The following is a 17464-nucleotide window of genomic DNA, read 5'->3' as shown; positions in this document are numbered from 1 at the left end:
ATAAAGTACACAAAACCATTCCCTATGAGTTCCCCAGCCCCTCTTTTCCAAGGATCTGTGCTGATTTTCACGATGCTCGGGATGCAGGGTCCCACTGCAGTGGAAGGGCTGTCAGGTACCACCTCATTAGTGCTTTGTGCCAACAGATGGGGTCATTCCTGCATTATGTGAGCGTGGGGAGAGTTCCTGTGGGAAAACAGCCCTTTGCACAAGGATTTTCAATGATTTCAGCCCATCTTTGGAGCTGATTCTCCCCTCAGAGGCTGCAGCCCCTTCTCTGCACAAGGGAGAATGAGCAGCAGAGCAGATGCCAGCTCTGTTCCTGTAGTAAATGCATTTCATGACTCTTGTGTTAGAGAAATATTAATTTCTCTTCTTTTTTTTCTTCTTTTCTTGCAGGGGTACCAAGAGAAAAACAAGTTCATTGCTGCACAAGGTAAATTCTTGGCTATTCCCATTGCTCTGTTGGGGGCAGCTGGGCTGGCTCTGCTCAGTGGAGCTGTGCCCCTCTACCCACAGCACAGCATCTTGCAGAGCTCCCCTGGTCAAAAGGAGGCCTGGCTGCTCCACAGATTGTTCCCAAAATTATTTTCCCTGTCAAAGAGCAGTGCTGGATGTCTTGGTGGACAGAGAGAAGTCCCATCTGTGCAGTCCCATTGCTGGAGGATGTTGTGACCTCTGCAAATATTGCCAGGGAGCTGCTTAATTAAATCCCCCAAATCACAGAGTCATGGAATGGTTTGGGCTGGAAAGGACCTCAAAGCTCCTGTCATTCCACCCCACTGCCATGGACAGGGACACCTCCCACTACCCCAGGTTGCTCCAAGCTCTCTTGAACACTCCCAGGGATGGGATAGAGAGAAACTTATGATCCTTATGATCTTCAGAAGTCCAAACACATCCCTAAAAGCAAAATTCCCACTCACAGGGTGGGAATCACGTCAGCAACAGGATGTTACCTGCCCATGGGAGTGCTTTGTATTTCCTCTCTGGCCTTGCCAGTGGGTCAGGGCATTCCTGGCCAGTTTCCCTGGCTCTGGCTGGAGAAGGAGGCTGGATCAGGTCCCTCAGCACTTCCAGGCTCAGGTTAAGCCTTGGCTCTGCTGTTCTCTTGGCTCACCCTGAGCCTCAGGCTTGGCGAGGGAGTGTAGGCTGAGTTAGCTTCGTGTCTGGCAGGCAGCAGGGAACTATTCCTGTGCCACACTGAAATGGGATCCCGTGGCTAAAACCCAAAACCCCAGGGCAGGACTTCTGCAGCCTCTGGGACAGCCACAATTTCCCTGGGTGACCTTGGGCAAGTCCATGCTCTGTTTGTCTGGGTTCCCTTTCTTGAGCTAAAGATGGAATTCCTGACCATAAAACAAATCCAAATATTCCAGGTATTGTGTGATAGGATTATTCCTTGGATCAGGCATGCCCAGACACCACAGCACCTCCTGTGACCTGTTGGCAAAAAACGTGTTGGATCATCCGTGACGTGTGACCTCACACGCTGGGTTTTGGGCCCACATTGTGACAGAGGTTGATCCCAAAGAGGACTTTGTGTTTTCCCTTCCCCTCAGGACCAAAGGAAGAAACAGTGAATGATTTTTGGAGGATGATTTGGGAGCAAAACACAGCGACAATTGTCATGGTGACCAACCTGAAGGAGAGGAAAGAGGTACGTTCCAGGAGGTTTCACAGGCTGGGATTTGACCCAAATTGAGCCAAATCCAGCCCATCCTGTGCCTATGGGCGTGTCCTGGAGCCATGCCCAGCCTTGTGAGAGTGTCCAGAGCTCACCTGCACCTGTTTTCTGCCCTCACAGTGTAAATGTGCTCAGTACTGGCCGGATCAGGGCTGCTGGACCTACGGGAACATCCGAGTGTCCGTGGAGGACGTGACCGTGCTGGTGGATTACACCGTGCGCAAGTTCTGCATCCAGCAGGTGCCAGGGCTCACCTCCCCATCCCTTCCTGCCCCATCCCATCCCTCTCCTCTCCACACTGGGCATCCCAAAGGTCTTGGCTCAACTCCTCCAAGGCTCTGTGAGGGCAGAGTTGGGATGAAATGACCCCCAGCACCCCTTTTTAACCAGAGTTGTTAGGAATTTATTCCTCCCAAGAGCCTGTTCACAGTGGTACCAGCATGGCTGTGCTGAGAGCAGGGAAACTGAGGGATGCCAGAGCTGAAATTCCATCCTGAAGTATTCCAGCACTTGCTGTTAGCAGTGTTGGTTCCTGCTCTCACCCACTCAGACACTTAATGCCTGAAAATAATCAGATTTATCCCCTCAGCTGAGACAAAATCCAGCGCTGTATGTGTTGGGTTTGATTGCTTTCCCATCTGTCACCACATTTCTTTGTCCTCCAAGGAGACTCTTGGTGTTTTAGTCACTCTGGTTTTTTTCCTGCCATTCTCAGAGGCAGGCAGGGAGGAGTTGGTGCCTGCAAACCTGTCTGGACTTTGAGGGTGATCCTGCTGAGCCTCATCCTTCACTCCAATGGCCTGGACGTGTGTGTTTTCCTCCCCTGCCTTTAATCCGAGGATGATCTGGCCAGAGGACTGGGAAAGGATGGAGCAGCAGCTTCTGTTTGAGCTTGTTGAGGATAAAATATGGCAGCTGCTGCCAGGCTGGATCCACAGGCTGGCATCTCACACTCCTTGGATGTGGGATGTGGTGCTGGGTGGTTAAAATGTCATGTTTTTAGAGGCTGATCTGTCCTAGAGCCTGAGCCGTGCCCTTTCAGCTGTAGATGCTGCTTCTTAAGCTCCATCTCGGGTCTGCAGCTCCCTCTCTCTCTTCATTTTGGGGGAAGAAGGGAAACCTGTGTATTTCCCCTTAGCCTGAGTCCTCGTTTCCCCTGCAGGTGGGAGATGTCACGAACAAGAAGCCCCAGCGCCTGGTGACCCAGTTCCACTTCACCAGCTGGCCCGACTTCGGGGTGCCCTTCACCCCCATTGGGATGCTGAAATTCCTGAAGAAGGTGAAGACCTGCAATCCCCAATATGCAGGAGCCATAGTGGTGCACTGCAGGTGAGTTCTGCTCACAGCCAACCTCTGGCTCACCTGGAAAGCATCTCCTGTTTGAAAGGAATTTTTTATTTTCAGTCAGGACTTTTTCATTATCTTTGTTGAACTTTCCTCTGTTAAACAGGGATGTTCCTCATGGGGACATGCAAAAAAAAAATGCATGAATTGAAGGAAGTTCTTGGAATCAGGGATTTTAGGGTGTTACAACTCATCTGGAGGGGTCATTTGGGTTGGTTGGATGCTGAGTGAGCAGAGGTGAGCCCTGGTGGCGCTACCCTGGCATGAGGAGATAACATCCCTCTTTGGGAGAAGGCAGTACTGAGCTGACAGGTTGCCTGGAGCAATGGCCATGGAGAGTGGCCTCACCTGGAGTGGTTTCAGGCACGGCAGCAACCCTGGGGGAGCCACAGGGGCTTCCACATTGCAATAAGAAGCCCCATTGTTAAAGGCAGAGATGGTCACATTTGCAGCATCCCAAGTTAATTTTTTTTTTTCTTCTTGGAAAGCAAGAAGAAAGGACACAGATGGGCAACCAGCCCTGTGTGACCCTCTCTGCTGGTTTCTGCTCTGCCTCAGGGGGAAAAGAGTCCCAGTGCTGAGCAGATCCTTTCCCTGGAGAGCTCAGCATCCCCTTCCTCTGCCCCAGACCAGGGCATGGCAGAGGGTGGAGCTGACTGTCCTTGTCCCAGCCAGGTGCACTGTGCTCCCCTTCCCTTATCTCTGTCTCCCACCTGGGGCTTGGTGACTCCCCAGCTGATTCCAAGAGCTTTGTCTTCCCTCCATGTCTGCTGGTCTCATTGAAGACACTCCAGTCCAACCCCTGCCATAGGCAGAGACACCTTCCACCATCCCAGGCTGCTCCAAGCTCCATCCAACCCGGCCTTGGGCACTTCCAGGGATCCAGGGGCAGCCACAGCTTCTCTGGGCACCCTGTCCCAGGACTTCCCACCCTCCCAAGGAAGAATTCCTTGACAATCTCCCCCCACCCCTGTCCTGCAGCGCCGGGGTGGGACGCACGGGCACGTTCATCGTCATCGACGCCATGCTGGACATGATGCACACGGAGAGGAAGGTGGATGTCTACGGCTTCGTGAGCCGCATCCGGGCTCAGCGCTGCCAGATGGTACAGACAGATGTGAGTGTGCTGCTGCCCTGCCCTCTGGGCTGGCATCTCCTTCACCCACCCAAAGGACGTGTGAGGGTTGTGTCAGCCCTCGTTTCGGGGGATGCTGCGTCAGGCGGGCTCTTCACGGGCTCCTGCTCTTTTTAATCCCTTTTGTAGAATCATTGAATCGTTTAGGTTGGGAAAGATCCTTAAGATAGAGTCCAACCATTCCCTCAGCACTGCCAAGGTCACCACGGATCCATGTCCCCAAGTGCCACGTCCCCATGGCTTTCACAGTGGTGGTGCCAGGCTTCCCATGGGAGAGAGGGAGAAGTTGGAGTTCAAAGCCAGGTGGTCTCCAACCCCTGCATTGACTTGTCCTCAGTGCCCTGACCTGCCTCTGGCAGAGTGTAGATCCCAGAGTGTTAATCATCATAGGATCACTGATTTTTTGGGATTGGAAAAGTCCTTTAAGATCATCCAATCCAGCAGCACTGTCAAGGCCACCACTGACCATGTCCCCAAGTGCCACATCCACATGGCTTTTAAATCCTTCTAGGAATGGGGACTCCAACACTGCCCTGGGCAGCTGTGCCAGGGCTGGACACCCTTTCCATGAAGAAATTTACCCAGATATCCAATCTACACCTCCCCTGGCCCAGCCTGAGGCCATTCCCTCTCCTCCTGTCCCTTGTTTCCCGCCAGCTGTCCCCTCCTGTCAGGGAATCTTGTGGAGCCAGAAGGTCCCCCCGAGTCTCCTTTTCTGCAGGCTTGGAGAACATTTTGTGTCACTTCTGCTTTGCTTGGTGTGGTAAATGAAGTCCCAGTCCCCATTTGGTGGCAGGAAGGTTGTCACTCACTTTTCTGGGGTCTCAGGGTGGGGCAGGGGTTGGTGGGTTTGCACCCAGCATGCCCTCACTGGGCTTGGAACATGGCAGAAGAAAGAGAGCAGGGGAAAAAAGCAAAGAACTTGTATGGATAGAGGTGCAGTTATGAGCAGTGAGACCAGTTTAAAGAGGAAGATTTCAGAGAGACTCAGACTTGCTTTTACTCCTTCTCCCTGCAACCCTGCAGATGCAGTATGTGTTCATATACCAAGCACTTCTGGAGCACTATCTGTACGGTGACACGGAGCTGGAGGTGACCTCCTTGGAGATCCACCTCCAAAAGATCTACAACAAAGTGCCAGGGACCAGCAGCAACGGGCTGGAGGAGGAGTTCAAGGTGAGTGTGGCTGTTGGCCTGTCCTGGTGGATCTGCTGGGATGGTGCAGGGGTCACCTGGCACTGGGTGGCTCTGAAACTCCTCCCTGCTCCTTGCCCTGCAGAAGCTCACTTCAATCAAAATCCAGAATGACAAGATGAGAACGGGCAACTTGCCGGCCAACATGAAGAAGAACAGGGTGCTTCAGATAATTCCATGTAAGGCTTGTTTGGCTGAGTGTCTGGTGGGTGTGGGGACGGGAACTGGGCTGGAGACATGGGACAAACAGGGACCTTGTGATGTTCAAGGAAAAGGGCGAAGTCCTGCCCCTGAGGAGGGACCAGTCTGGACTGGGGTCACCCAGCTGGGTGGAAAAGCAGCTTGCAGGAAAGGACCTGGGGGTCCTGACAGATTGTAGCCTGAACCTGAGCCAGCAAAGTGCCCTTGTGACAAAAGGAACAGTGGTGGCCTGGGCTGTGTGAGACAGAACACTTCCAGCAGGTCCAGGGAGAGGATCCTGCCCCTCTGCTCAGCACTGCTGAGGCCACACCTGGAGCACTGGCTCCCAGGACAAGAGGGACATGGACAGACTGGGGACAGCCCAGGGAGGGGGCTGGAGCATCTCTGCTCTGAGGAAGGGCTGGGAGAGCTGGGGCTGCCCAGAAGGAGAAGAGAAGGCTCCAGGGGCTCATCCCTGTCCATCAACACCCACAGGGAGGGTGCAGAGAGGACAGAGCCAGGCTCTGTCAGTGGTGGCCACGGGCACACAGTGATCACAGGAGGGTCCCTCTGAACATCAGGGAAAGTTTTGGTTGTGAGGGTCACCAGGCACTGGCACAGGTTGCCCAAGGAGGCTGTGGAGTCTCCATGCCTGAAGATACTCAGACTTTCTCTGGACACAGATGGGCAACCAGCCCTGTGTGACCCTCTCTGCTGGTTTCTGCTCTGCCTCAGGGGGAAAAGAGTCCCAGTGCTGAGCAGGTCCTTTCCCTGGAGAGCTCAGCATCCCCTTCCTCTGCCCCAAACCAGGGCATGGCAGAGGGTGGAGCTGACTGTCCTTGTCCCAGCCAGGTGCACTGTGCTCCCCTTCCCTTATCTCTGTCTCCCACCTGGGGCTTGGTGGCTCCCCAGCTGAAGGCCATGCAGGTTATCCCAAATCTCAGATGGTTTTGTTCTGTTCCAGATGAGTTCAACCGAGTAATCATTCCAGTGAAGAGAGGGGAAGAGAACACAGACTATGTAAATGCTTCCTTCATTGATGTGAGTCTTCTCCAATCTTCTTCCCGTCTTCTCCCAATGGAAACCACCTCATGCTGCTTCCTGTGGGAAGAATTTATCCCAAACACTTCTTTTATGGGTTTTGTACAGCTCCCTCCACGTGACTTTGCTTTGTGTCACTGGGTGGTGCTGGTTTCTTTCTCCAAGAAACCCCCAGGTATATCCAGCTCCTTTTGGGAGAGGAGAGATGGAGCTTGAGCAGAACCTCCAGATCCTGGGCTCACTTCTGCCCCTCTGGGCTCTGCTGATGGAGAAAGGATCCATGTATCCATGGAAATACCACAGCACTGGCCATTTGGTCAGAAAACATCCACCAGATGAGCTCGGGGAGCAATACACGATCCCAAAACCCTGGAGAGGAGCCAGGTCAATCCCATTACACCTGTCTGGGTGGTGGCAGGAGGAGAGGCAGGGAGGTTAAGTGCTGTCCTCACTCTGAGGAGAAGATAAGTGATTGCACATCCTTCTCTCCTGAGCAGCCCCGTGGACTCCAGGGAGACATCTCGGATGAGTATTGATCTCCATGCAGTGATGCCAGTGCTGGCCGAGTCACAGACCCTGCTCTTTCCCAGCCCAATTTCTCTTTTCCTCTCCTAATCACACAGGGCTCTTTTTTATTACCCCAAAAAGGCAATCACTGGGTTTGCCCACTAAAACCAGTTTATTCCCAGTTCTAACATCCCTAATTAATTGCTCCCTGAAATTTCCTTTGCTGGGTGCCCGCTGTGGCTGTGGGAGCAGCCAGGAGCAGCTGCCTTGTTGTGCATCCAGATCAGAAAGCTTCCATGGCACGTAAGCAATTTGGGCTGAGGATTCAATTTCCTGCCTCTGCTGAACTTTGCTTAAATGACAAACTCCAAATGACGAAGCATCTGCAGTCACAGTCTGCAGGGAGGGCACAGGGGAGTCAGAGGGGTTTGGAAACAAAAACTCTTTGTGGCTGTGGAACAGCCAGAGTCATCCAGCCTTCCTGCTGGTTTTCACAGAGCATGGAATGGTCTGGGTTGGAAGACACCTTAAAGATCATCTAGTGCTGTTTAGTTTTGCTTGCTTCTTCCAAAAATCCCCAATACAAATCAGACCTGGAGCACTTGGAGCTAAGGCAAAGCTCTGCTCCAGCACTCAGAGCTTGCAGTATTGCTTTGGTGTGCTGGAAACCCAAATGGATAAAGCTGGGCGTGTGTAGGGGATGTGATCCTCCCAAAATTGAACAGCAGGGATGTGATCCTCCCAAAATGGAACTGAGGGGATGTGATCCTCCCAAAATGGAACTGAGGGGATGTGATCCTCCCAAAATGGAACTGAGGGGATGTGATCCTCCCAAAATTGAACTGAGGGGGATGTGATCCTCCCAAAATTGAACTGAGGGGATGTGATCCTCCCAAAATTGAACAGCAGGGTTGTGATCCTCCCAAAATTGAACAGCAGGGATGTGATCCTCCCAAAATGGAACTGAGGGGATGTGATCCTCCCAAAATGGAACTGAGGGGATGTGATCCTCCCAAAATTGAACTGAGGGGGATGTGATACTCCCAAAATTGAACTGAGGGGATGTGATCCTCCCAAAATTGAACTGAGGGGATGTGATCCTCCCAAAATTGAACAGCAGGGATGTGGTCCTCCCAAAATTGAACTGAGGGGATGTGATCCTCCCAAAATTGAACAGCAGGAATGTGGTCCTCCCAAAATTGAACTGAGGGGGATGTGATCCTCCCAAAATTGAACTGAGGGGATGTGATCCTCCCAAAATGGAACTGAGGGGATGTGATTCTCCCAAAATTGAGCTGGGCTTGGTAGGCCAGCTGTGTCCAAGAGGTTCCTCCTGCTGGTGCTCTGACCCTGTTCCCAAATTCCAGGGTTATCGCCAGAAGGATTCCTACATCGCCAGCCAAGGGCCGCTGCAGCACACGATAGAGGACTTCTGGAGGATGATCTGGGAGTGGAAATCCTGCTCCATAGTGATGCTGACAGAGCTGGAGGAGAGAGGCCAGGTAAGCTCCCAGGATCAGCTGCACTAAACACCAGGGAAATAAATAAGGGAATGAACAGCAGGAGTTTGGAATGGGATGACCCTTAAGGTCCCTTCCAGCCCAAAGCAGTCTGTGATTCCCGGAGTTTGTGAAGCCTGTGGGATCCCACTGTTAGCATTTAGAAACACATAATCACAGGATCATTATGTGCAGGTGCTTTTATTGAGGAGCTCTGGGTGTCAGGGGTACAAATCCAAATCTGACTCCAGCATGGGTTTGGGATGAACACCATCATACACCCTTATCATTATATAACTACAGATTAATTATTAAACGTATATTGTTCTGTTGTATGCACTGATCTCATTCAAGCATGGATTCTTGTAATCTCCATCAAACCCCCCAAACATCGTTTCTCATGATTCTTGTTACAATTAAACAATAATTCTATCCAATTACCAAACGATCATTGCATTTAACAATCCACAGTCATTAAATGATTATACAAGTGCAGTTTCACATGCTCCAGTAAAGCTCAACACCACCTGGAGATTCTTCTATCCAAATCCATGGGAAGAGCAGGGGTTCCTCACCCTGTGGCCTCCTGTGCTGCTTCCTCAGGAGAAGTGTGCCCAGTACTGGCCGTCCGACGGCTCCGTGTCCTACGGGGACATCACGGTGGAGCTGAAGAAGGAGGAGGAGTGTGAGAGCTACACAGTGCGGGACCTGCTGGTGACCAACACCAGGGTAAGAGCCTGCCTGCTCCCCCTGGGCACCTCTGCTTGCTCCTGGCTTTCACTGCCGTGACCTGGTGTTCCCTCAGCTCCGTCAGCTCTCCATCGTCCCAAAGGGATTTTATCCCTGAGAGTCCCTGTCCTGCTGCTCCTTCCTGCTGCCCTCACCACCAAGCCTCCCTCCTGCTCCCCTTTCCCCAAACTTCCCCTGGGAATGCCACTCCTCCACAAGCAGCTTTCCTACAGGGATTGTTATCTCCCTCCTGCTCCCCATTCCCTGCACTTCCCCTGCTCCTTGCCCTGGGAATGCCACTCCTCCACAAGCAACTTTCCTACAGGGATTGTTACCCCAAGCCCTGAGTCCCTGGGTTCCTGTGGCATTTGTGGGGTCCCCCGACAAAGGCAAAGGAAATGATGACTCCATGTTCTTAGAAGGCTAATTTGTTATTTTATGTTACTATATAATATAAAAGAATGCTATACTAAAACTAAAGAATACAGAAAGGATACTTACAGAAAGCTAAAAGATAATAAAGAAAACCTGTGACTCTCTTCCAGAGTCTTGACACAGTTTGGCTGTGGTTGGCCAATAAATGAAAACAATTCACATGTTGGATTAACAATCTCCAAACCACATTCCAAAGCAGCAAAACACAGGAGAAGCAGATGAGATAATATTGATTTCATTTTTCCCTGAGGCTTCTCAGCTTCCCAGGAGAGAAATCCTGGCGAAGGGATTTTCCCAGAAAATATGGCAGTGACAGGTTCCTTGGGACAGATCCCTGAGCCTGACCTCGAGCTGTGCCCTCCCCACAGGAGAACAAGAGCCGACAGATCCGGCAGTTTCACTTCCACGGCTGGCCAGAGGTTGGGATCCCCGGGGATGGGAAGGGGATGATCAACATCATTGCAGCGGTGCAGAAGCAGCAGCAGCAGTCTGGCAACCACCCCATCACTGTGCACTGCAGGTAAAGCCTGGCTGGAGCAGCTGGGCCACCCCTCCGAAGGGATCTGCTCCACCAGGAGTTTGGCAGGTGGTCAGAATCCCAAATTGTGTCCTGGATAAAATGGGAGAGGCTGGGGTGTGGTATTTGTGGGGTTCCCCGTTGCTGGGAGGAATGATGAATCTGACTCCATGTTCTCAGAAGGCTCATTTATTATTTTATTATTTTATGATCTATATTATGTTAAAGAATACTAAACTAAACTATACTAAAGAATAGAGAAAGGATACAGACAGAAGGCTAAAAGATAATAATGAAAGCTCGTGATTCTCTCCAGAGTCTGACACAGCTGGATGGTGATTGGTGTTACTAAGTAAAAACAATTCACATGAAACCAATGAAACAATCACCTGTGGGTAAACAATGTCCAAACACATTCCAAAGCAGCAAAACACAGGAGAAGCAATGAGATAATATTGTTTTCCTTTTTCTCTGAGGCTTCTCAGCTCCCCAGGAGAAGAAATCCTGGGCAAGGGATTTTTCCGGAAAATATGGCAGTGACACTGGGGCAGGGCTGGCTGCTCCAGTTCTCCAGAGCTTCCCACATGGATTGTCCCCTGGGCAAAGCCAGCAGGGGTTTTCCCTCAGCTCTGGTTTCTCTTCCCCAGTGCTGGAGCAGGAAGAACGGGCACCTTCTGTGCGCTGAGCACTGTCCTGGAGAGGGTGAAGGCAGAGGCCATCCTCGATGTCTTTCAGACAGTCAAGAGTTTAAGACTACAGAGGCCACACATGGTGCAGACACTGGTAGGTGCCTCCTGCCCTGCCAGAACCTCAGCAAGGATGGGCCGGGGGCTCAGTGCTGAGCAAAAACCTCGCTGGTTCAAGGTTTTTGCTCTCCATGAAAGAGGGAGTGAGGGAAGGTGTGGGTTCATCATCCCTGGAAGTGTCCAGGGCTTGGAGCAACCTGGGACAGTGGAAGGTGTCCCTGCCTGTGGCAGGGGTTGGAGCAAGGTCATCCTCAAGGTTCCTTTGAACCCAAACCATTCTAGGATCCATGATTCTGGGAAGGTGAGCCAGGAGCTGCCTCCCCTTCCTCTTGTCAAGGCATCAAGTGCCTTTCAAGCACTGACAGGAGTTGTAGGAACCCCCTTGGAGACATCCTCAGCCACAGTCCGTACGTTAATGAGCTGAAACACCTGGAAGAGCGTCCTGGAGTGGCTGTGGAACCCTGCACATTGGCAGGGCTGGGGCAGGTGGGGCTGGGTGAGGTCTTGCAAGAGGCGTTTGCTCATGGTTTTAGAAGAAAAATCCTTTGGGATCCAAACAGAACCTCAGAGCAGGAAGGGGAAAGCAGAGTTTGTTTTGCCGTGAGTACCCCAGGAGGGCTTTGGGGGTCACAAGGAGGTGGGACCTGCTCTGGACACCTGCCCAAGCCTCAGGTGCTGTGTCAGGTGTGGATTTTCCTGCTCTGACCCTGTTCTCTCCCAAATCCCACAGGAACAGTACGAATTCTGCTACAAGGTGGTGCAGGAATACATCGACGCCTTCTCAGACTACGCCAACTTCAAGTGAAGAAAAACAGGAACAAAAATCCACACCCACCCTCCCCAAAACAAATGACAGAAGAGTTGCCTTCTTTAATATTTTGTAATATTCTGTTTGTTAATATACCCCCCCAAACAAAAAAAAAAACCTATGTGTATATATCTTAACTGTTTTAGAGGTTGGTACCATAAGCTTCATATTAGCTGGAGATTTTATATGTAGCAAAGTGTTAGTGCAGATACTGTTGGCTCCTTTTTTTCCAATGTTTTATTGGGGAATTAAATGTTTGGATTAATATTGTCATACCATCTCTCTTCTGGAGAGTTGATACAGGCTGTTATTTTGTTTGTAAATCTTTTTTTTTTTTCTTTCTTTCTTGAGGGAGTAAAGCCTTTTTAAAAAAACAAAAAAAAAAAAAGGAAAGAAAGGTATCCTGGATCTCATCTGAAACGAAACCCAAACACCCCCCCCACCAGCAAAAGCTTTTCCAAACCTGCAGGGAAATGGTTTCACATTTTTCTGCTGGTCAGCTCTTCAAAAAAAAAATAAGGAGAAAAAAAAAAAAGCTCATTCTCTGTGTGTGTTTATATACAAATACCCTCATTTTTGTACCAGAAGCTAAAAACTTTCCTCCCTCAGGGTCAGGCCACCATGTACTGCTGGTTTGGAAAGTGTAATTGCCACACAGCAGCACCCAAATGTTGGGATTTCCACCCCAAAAAAAGCAAACCCCAGGAAAACAAAAGGATTTTTGCTCCCTGCAGGAAAGGTCTGTGTGTTTGGAGCTGGATTTTCGAGCAGGGATTGGGGCTGGCCCCGTGGCCCTGAGCTGAGGGTGATCACAGTGGCCCTGCCATCCCTGCTGGGGCTCTGTGCTGCAGGGGAGCTCCATCCCCAGCTGCTGCTGGAGATGATGTCAGATTATTTTTCCTGGCAGCCTGAGAGATCACAGAATGAGGGAATGGTTTGGGGTGGAAGGGATCTCACAAAATACCCAGTCCCACCGGCAGGGACACCTCCCACTATCCCAGATTTCTCCAAACCTCATCCAGCCTGGCCTTGGACGCTCCCAGGGATCCAGGGGCAGCCACAGCTTCTCTGGGCACCCTGTGCCAGGGCTCCTCACCCTCCCAGGGAAGGATTTTTCCCAAATCCCCACTCCAGGCCTGCTCTCTTTCAAGAAGAATCCAAAGGCTCAAGAAATATCCTGAGGACCAGAGGTGCAGCACTTGTACATGACTAAAAAAAACCATAAAATATGGGTGATTTTATTATTATTTTCTTTCTTATGAAGCAGTGCCTGAGGAAACGCCTTCCTTGTTCCTCCTGCAGTCAGGGGCACCATGGCCAGGTTCACAGGGGAGCTCCATCCCCTCTGCAGGCACTGGCAGAACTGGTTTGGAGCAGAGGCTTCACCCCAAGGATTTCTCTGGACACCCCAAACAGTGCTGGGGAGCACAGGCTGGGTGGCAGGGGCCAGGAATATTGACAGGGATGTCCTAGGCCCAGGATATGGGGTTGAAATCTCAGAAATTCTGGGTAAAAACAACCCATGAGTCAATAACCAAGTTTTTTCAGCTTTTTCCATCCAGGCAGGATCCACAGGGGGGTTCAGTGGAGGCACACAGGCAAGGGGGCACCCTCAGCCACCCACAACACCCCTAAAAGTTGCTTGGCTGCTGCCATCAGCCCCACGCCATCACCCGGTACCCCTCATGAGCCCCAACACCACCCCATTGCTAATTAATTCCAGCTCCTAAATTCTGGGGGCTTTGGACCGAAGCTGTCAGTCCCAGTCAGAAATAAATGTGGTGACCCCAAAGAAATGGGGACCCTCCTTGAACAGGAGAGCTTCACTTGCCCCCACAGATGCTCCACTCTAGGAACATGGACCATCCCAAGTCCCTCCATTTCCCCTTTTTCCCTTCATTCCCAGGATCTCAGGGGGTGTGGGGGAAAATTTTGGGGACCCAGGAGCTGCCTTGAGCTTTTGCCACAGCATCTGCCCTGGCCCCATCCTGCATCCAACTGCAAATATCAGAGAGATGAGCAGCTGCTGGAGATCATCCAGGGCCAGATCCTGCCTAAATCCCCTTCCCAAGCTCTGCCACATCCCCTCGGCTGGGAGCTCTGGGCTCCACTGCCAGCATCCGGCCCCACTTTGGGGGTGACAGATTTGAAATGGGGGGAGAACCGAGGAAATCAGGGCTGGGGTTGGGTAGGGAAACTGAGGCACGGGGAATTCGCTCCCTTCCTTTCAACAAGAGCATCCCTGGGGCTGCAGAGGGACAATCTGGATCCATCCCATTCCCAGCTGCCAGGAAATGGGAAATGAGGCCTTTCTGGGGGGTCCCCAGGGCAGAACCCCAAAAAAGGGTCTCAGGGTGCTGTTCAGATTTGGGGGGAAGGAGGCGCCGGGCACTGGCACGGGGAGGCTGATGCCATCAGCGAGGTCACGGCCCCCCGTGGGAACGGTGGCCGGGCCGACGTCATTGTCACCGAGCCCTTCAAATAGCGGTGCCTGCCCTGCTGGCCACTGCCACCACTGCCACCGCCACCACTGCCACCGGCCACCGCCACCACCGGCACCGCCCGCCCAGGTGAGGCTGCCCCGGCCACGGCTCGGGCTGGGCCCGGGGTGGGGGGTCCTGCTTGCCCAAAATCAGACCCCAAATGGGGTCTGGGGGGTGGGGGGAGTGCCCATGCTGGACCCAAACCCTAGCAGCACCCCGGGGTGCTGAGCCCCTCCAGCTTCTGCAGCCCCAAAGGGCACCCAGAGGTGCTCACCCACTCTGGGTCTGCATCCCAAACCCATCCCAGCACCACCCAGGGGTGCTCATCCCCTCTGGATCTGCGTCCCAAACCCACCCACGGGTGCTCATCCCCTCTGGATCTGCATCCCAAACCCACCCACGGGTGCTCATCCTCTCTGGATCTGCATCCCAAACCCACCCAGGGGTGCTCATCCCCTCTGGGTCTGCATCCCAAACCCACCCACGGGTGGTCATCCTCTCTGGATCTGCATCCTAAACCCACCCACGGGTGCTCATCCCCTCTGGATCTGCATCCTAAACCCACCCACGGGTGCTCATCCCCTCTGGATCTGCATCCCAAACCCATCCCAGACCACCCACGGGTGCTCATCCCCTCTGGATCTGCATCCCAAACCCACCCACGGGTGCTCATCCCCTCTGGATCTGCGTCCCAAACCCACCCATGGGTGCTCATCCCCTCTGGATCTGCGTCCCAAACCCACCCAGGGGTGCTCATCCCCTCTGGATCTGCATCCCAAACCCACCCATGGGTGCTCACCCCCTCTGCATCTCCATCCCCCCACTCAACCCCTGGCCTTCCACTGAACCCAACCCACCGCAGGCAGCACCCACGGGTGCTCAGTCCTCCCGCAGCCCCCCGGGGGGGTGTCCCCGGAGCGGATGCCGGTGGGACAGGGCCACCTGTGTCCCCGCAGCCCCCCGGCCATGGCACCCCGCGGGTCGCTGCTGCTGCTGGCGCTGCTGCTGCTGAGCTGCTCCCTGCCCCGCGCCCGCGGCCAGCACTGGTCCCACGGCTGGTACCCGGGGGGCAAGCGGGACCTCCGGACCCCCACCACCCTCCAGGTAGGGTGTCCCCCGCGGGTCACCCCCCTCCGGGCCATCCCCTTCCCTCCCCGGGTGATGCCCACCCCGGCTGTGTCCCCCGACCCTGCTGCTGGGGTTATATTCCCTCTGTATTATCCCCGCCCGAGTTACCCTGCCCCAAATCATCCTCCCTGGGTTACAATCCCTCTGGATTATCCCTGCCCGAGTTACCCTGCCCCGAATCATCCTCCCTGGGTTATAATCCCTCTGGATTATCCCCGCCCGAGTGTCCCTGCTCCAAATCATCCTCCCTGGGTTGTAATCCCTCTGGATTATCCCCGCCCGAGTTACCCTGCCCCGAATCATCCTCCCTGGGTTCTATCCCCTCGCAATCATGTCCCCGTCCCGCGATTATCTCCCCGCTCAGTCCTTGGATTTATCCCCGACCCAGGTTAAACCCCACTCCGGGTTTATCACCCCCACGGGTTATAAACCCCTCCCTGAATTATTCAGATTTATCACCCCCACGGGCTATAACCCCCCCAGGTTATCGCTCTCCTTAAATTATGGGGGTTTATCACCCCCACGGGCTACAATTCTCCCCAGGTTATCCCCCCTCCCTGAGTTATCCGGATTTTTCACCCCCACGGGCTATAAAGCCCTGCAGATTATCCCCCTCCCTAAATTATCCTGGTTTATCCCCCCCAAGGGCTATAACCCCCCCAGTTTATCCCCTTTCCTGAGTGATCCCCCCCCCAGATCATCCCCTTTCCCCGTGTTTATCTTCCCCACCCATTCTCCTTCCTCCCCGAATCCCCCACACTTTATCCACCCTGGAATTCCCCCCACCCGCGGGGTGATCCCCCCATCCCGGCTGCTTTTCCCCCTTTTTTTTCCCCCCTCCCGCAGGTCCCGTCCCCTCTCTGGCGCTGCCGTCCCCTCCCGTGTCCCCCCCGGCGGGAGGAGCCGCTGCCGGTGAGCGGGAACGGGGCTGGGGGGTCCTGGGGGGGTCCCCGGGACCGGGACTGACCCATCCTTGGCGTCCCTGGGACCGGGATTAACCGATCCTAGGGGTCCGGGGGCGGGGGGGGGGGGGTCCTCGGGACCAGGACTGACCGATGCTGGGGGTCCCCGGGACTGATCCATCCTTGGGGTCCCCGGGACCAGGACTGACCATCCTGGGGGTCTCCAGGACCGGGACTGACTGATGCTGGGGGTTCCCGGGACTGGGACTGACCCATCCTTGGGGTCCCCAGGACCGGGACTGACCCATCCTGGGGTCCCCGGGACCAGGACTGATCCATCCTGGGGGTCCCCGGGACCAGGACTGATCCATCCTGGGGGTCCCCGGGACTGATCCATCCTTGGGATCCCCGGGACCGGGTCTGACCCATCCTGGGGGTCCCCGGGACCGGGACTGACCCATCCTGGGGGTTCCCGGGACCGGGACTCATCCATCCTGGGGGTCCCCAGGACCGAGTCTGACCCATCCTGGGGGTCCCCGGGACCGAGTCTGATCCATCCTGGGGGTCCCCGGGACCGGGACTGACCCATCCTGGGGGTCCCCGGGACCGAGTCTGATCCATCCTGGGGGTCCCCGGGACCGGGACTGACCCATCCTGGGGGTCTCCAGGACCGGGACTGATCCATCCTTGGGGTCCCCGGGACCGAGTCTGATCCATCCTGGGGATCCCCAGGACCAGGACTGATCCATCCTGGTGGTCCCCGGGACCGAGTCTGATCCATCCTGGGGATCCCCAGGACCAGGACTGATCCATCCTGGGGGACCCCGGGACCGGGACTGATCCATCCTGGGGTCCCCGGGACCGAGTCTGACCCATCCTGGGGGTCCCCGGGACCGGGACTGACCCATCCTGGGGGTCCCCGGGACCGGGACTGATCCATCCTTGGGGTCCCCGGGACCGAGTCTGATCCATCCTGGGGATCCCCAGGACCAGGACTGATCCATCCTGGTGGTCCCCGGGACCGAGTCTGACGCATCCTGGGGGTCCCCGGGACCGGGTCTGACCCATCCTGGGGGTCCCCAGGACCGAGTCTGACCCATCCTGGGGGTCCCCGGGACCGGGATTGATC

General features: G+C 54.2%; 1 protein-coding gene across 3 annotated transcripts in view; it reads left to right on the top strand.

The window, feature by feature from the left end:
* PTPRA (protein tyrosine phosphatase receptor type A) overlaps positions 1 to 12357 on the top strand; it is a 122135-nt gene extending 109778 nt beyond the window's left edge. For all 3 annotated transcript variants that reach the window (XM_038134665.1, XM_038134666.1, XM_038134667.1), the window contains 13 exons: positions 400 to 436; positions 1563 to 1660; positions 1808 to 1927; positions 2850 to 3016; positions 4013 to 4148; positions 5193 to 5342; positions 5446 to 5539; positions 6505 to 6581; positions 8456 to 8590; positions 9191 to 9316; positions 10120 to 10271; positions 10916 to 11051; positions 11745 to 12357. In XM_038134665.1, the coding sequence (XP_037990593.1) occupies positions 400 to 436; positions 1563 to 1660; positions 1808 to 1927; positions 2850 to 3016; positions 4013 to 4148; positions 5193 to 5342; positions 5446 to 5539; positions 6505 to 6581; positions 8456 to 8590; positions 9191 to 9316; positions 10120 to 10271; positions 10916 to 11051; positions 11745 to 11819 (1503 nt within the window). In that variant the 3' untranslated portion in view covers positions 11820 to 12357. The remainder of the gene's footprint in view (positions 1 to 399; positions 437 to 1562; positions 1661 to 1807; positions 1928 to 2849; positions 3017 to 4012; positions 4149 to 5192; positions 5343 to 5445; positions 5540 to 6504; positions 6582 to 8455; positions 8591 to 9190; positions 9317 to 10119; positions 10272 to 10915; positions 11052 to 11744) is intronic.
* Positions 12358 to 17464: the final 5107 nt, after the last annotated feature.

This window comes from Motacilla alba, chromosome 4 (assembly GCF_015832195.1).
Source record: "Motacilla alba alba isolate MOTALB_02 chromosome 4, Motacilla_alba_V1.0_pri, whole genome shotgun sequence".
Lineage (NCBI taxonomy): Eukaryota > Metazoa > Chordata > Aves > Passeriformes > Motacillidae > Motacilla > Motacilla alba.
The sequence above is the reverse complement of the archived record's forward strand: the minus strand, read 5'-3'. Positions and strand labels throughout refer to the sequence as shown.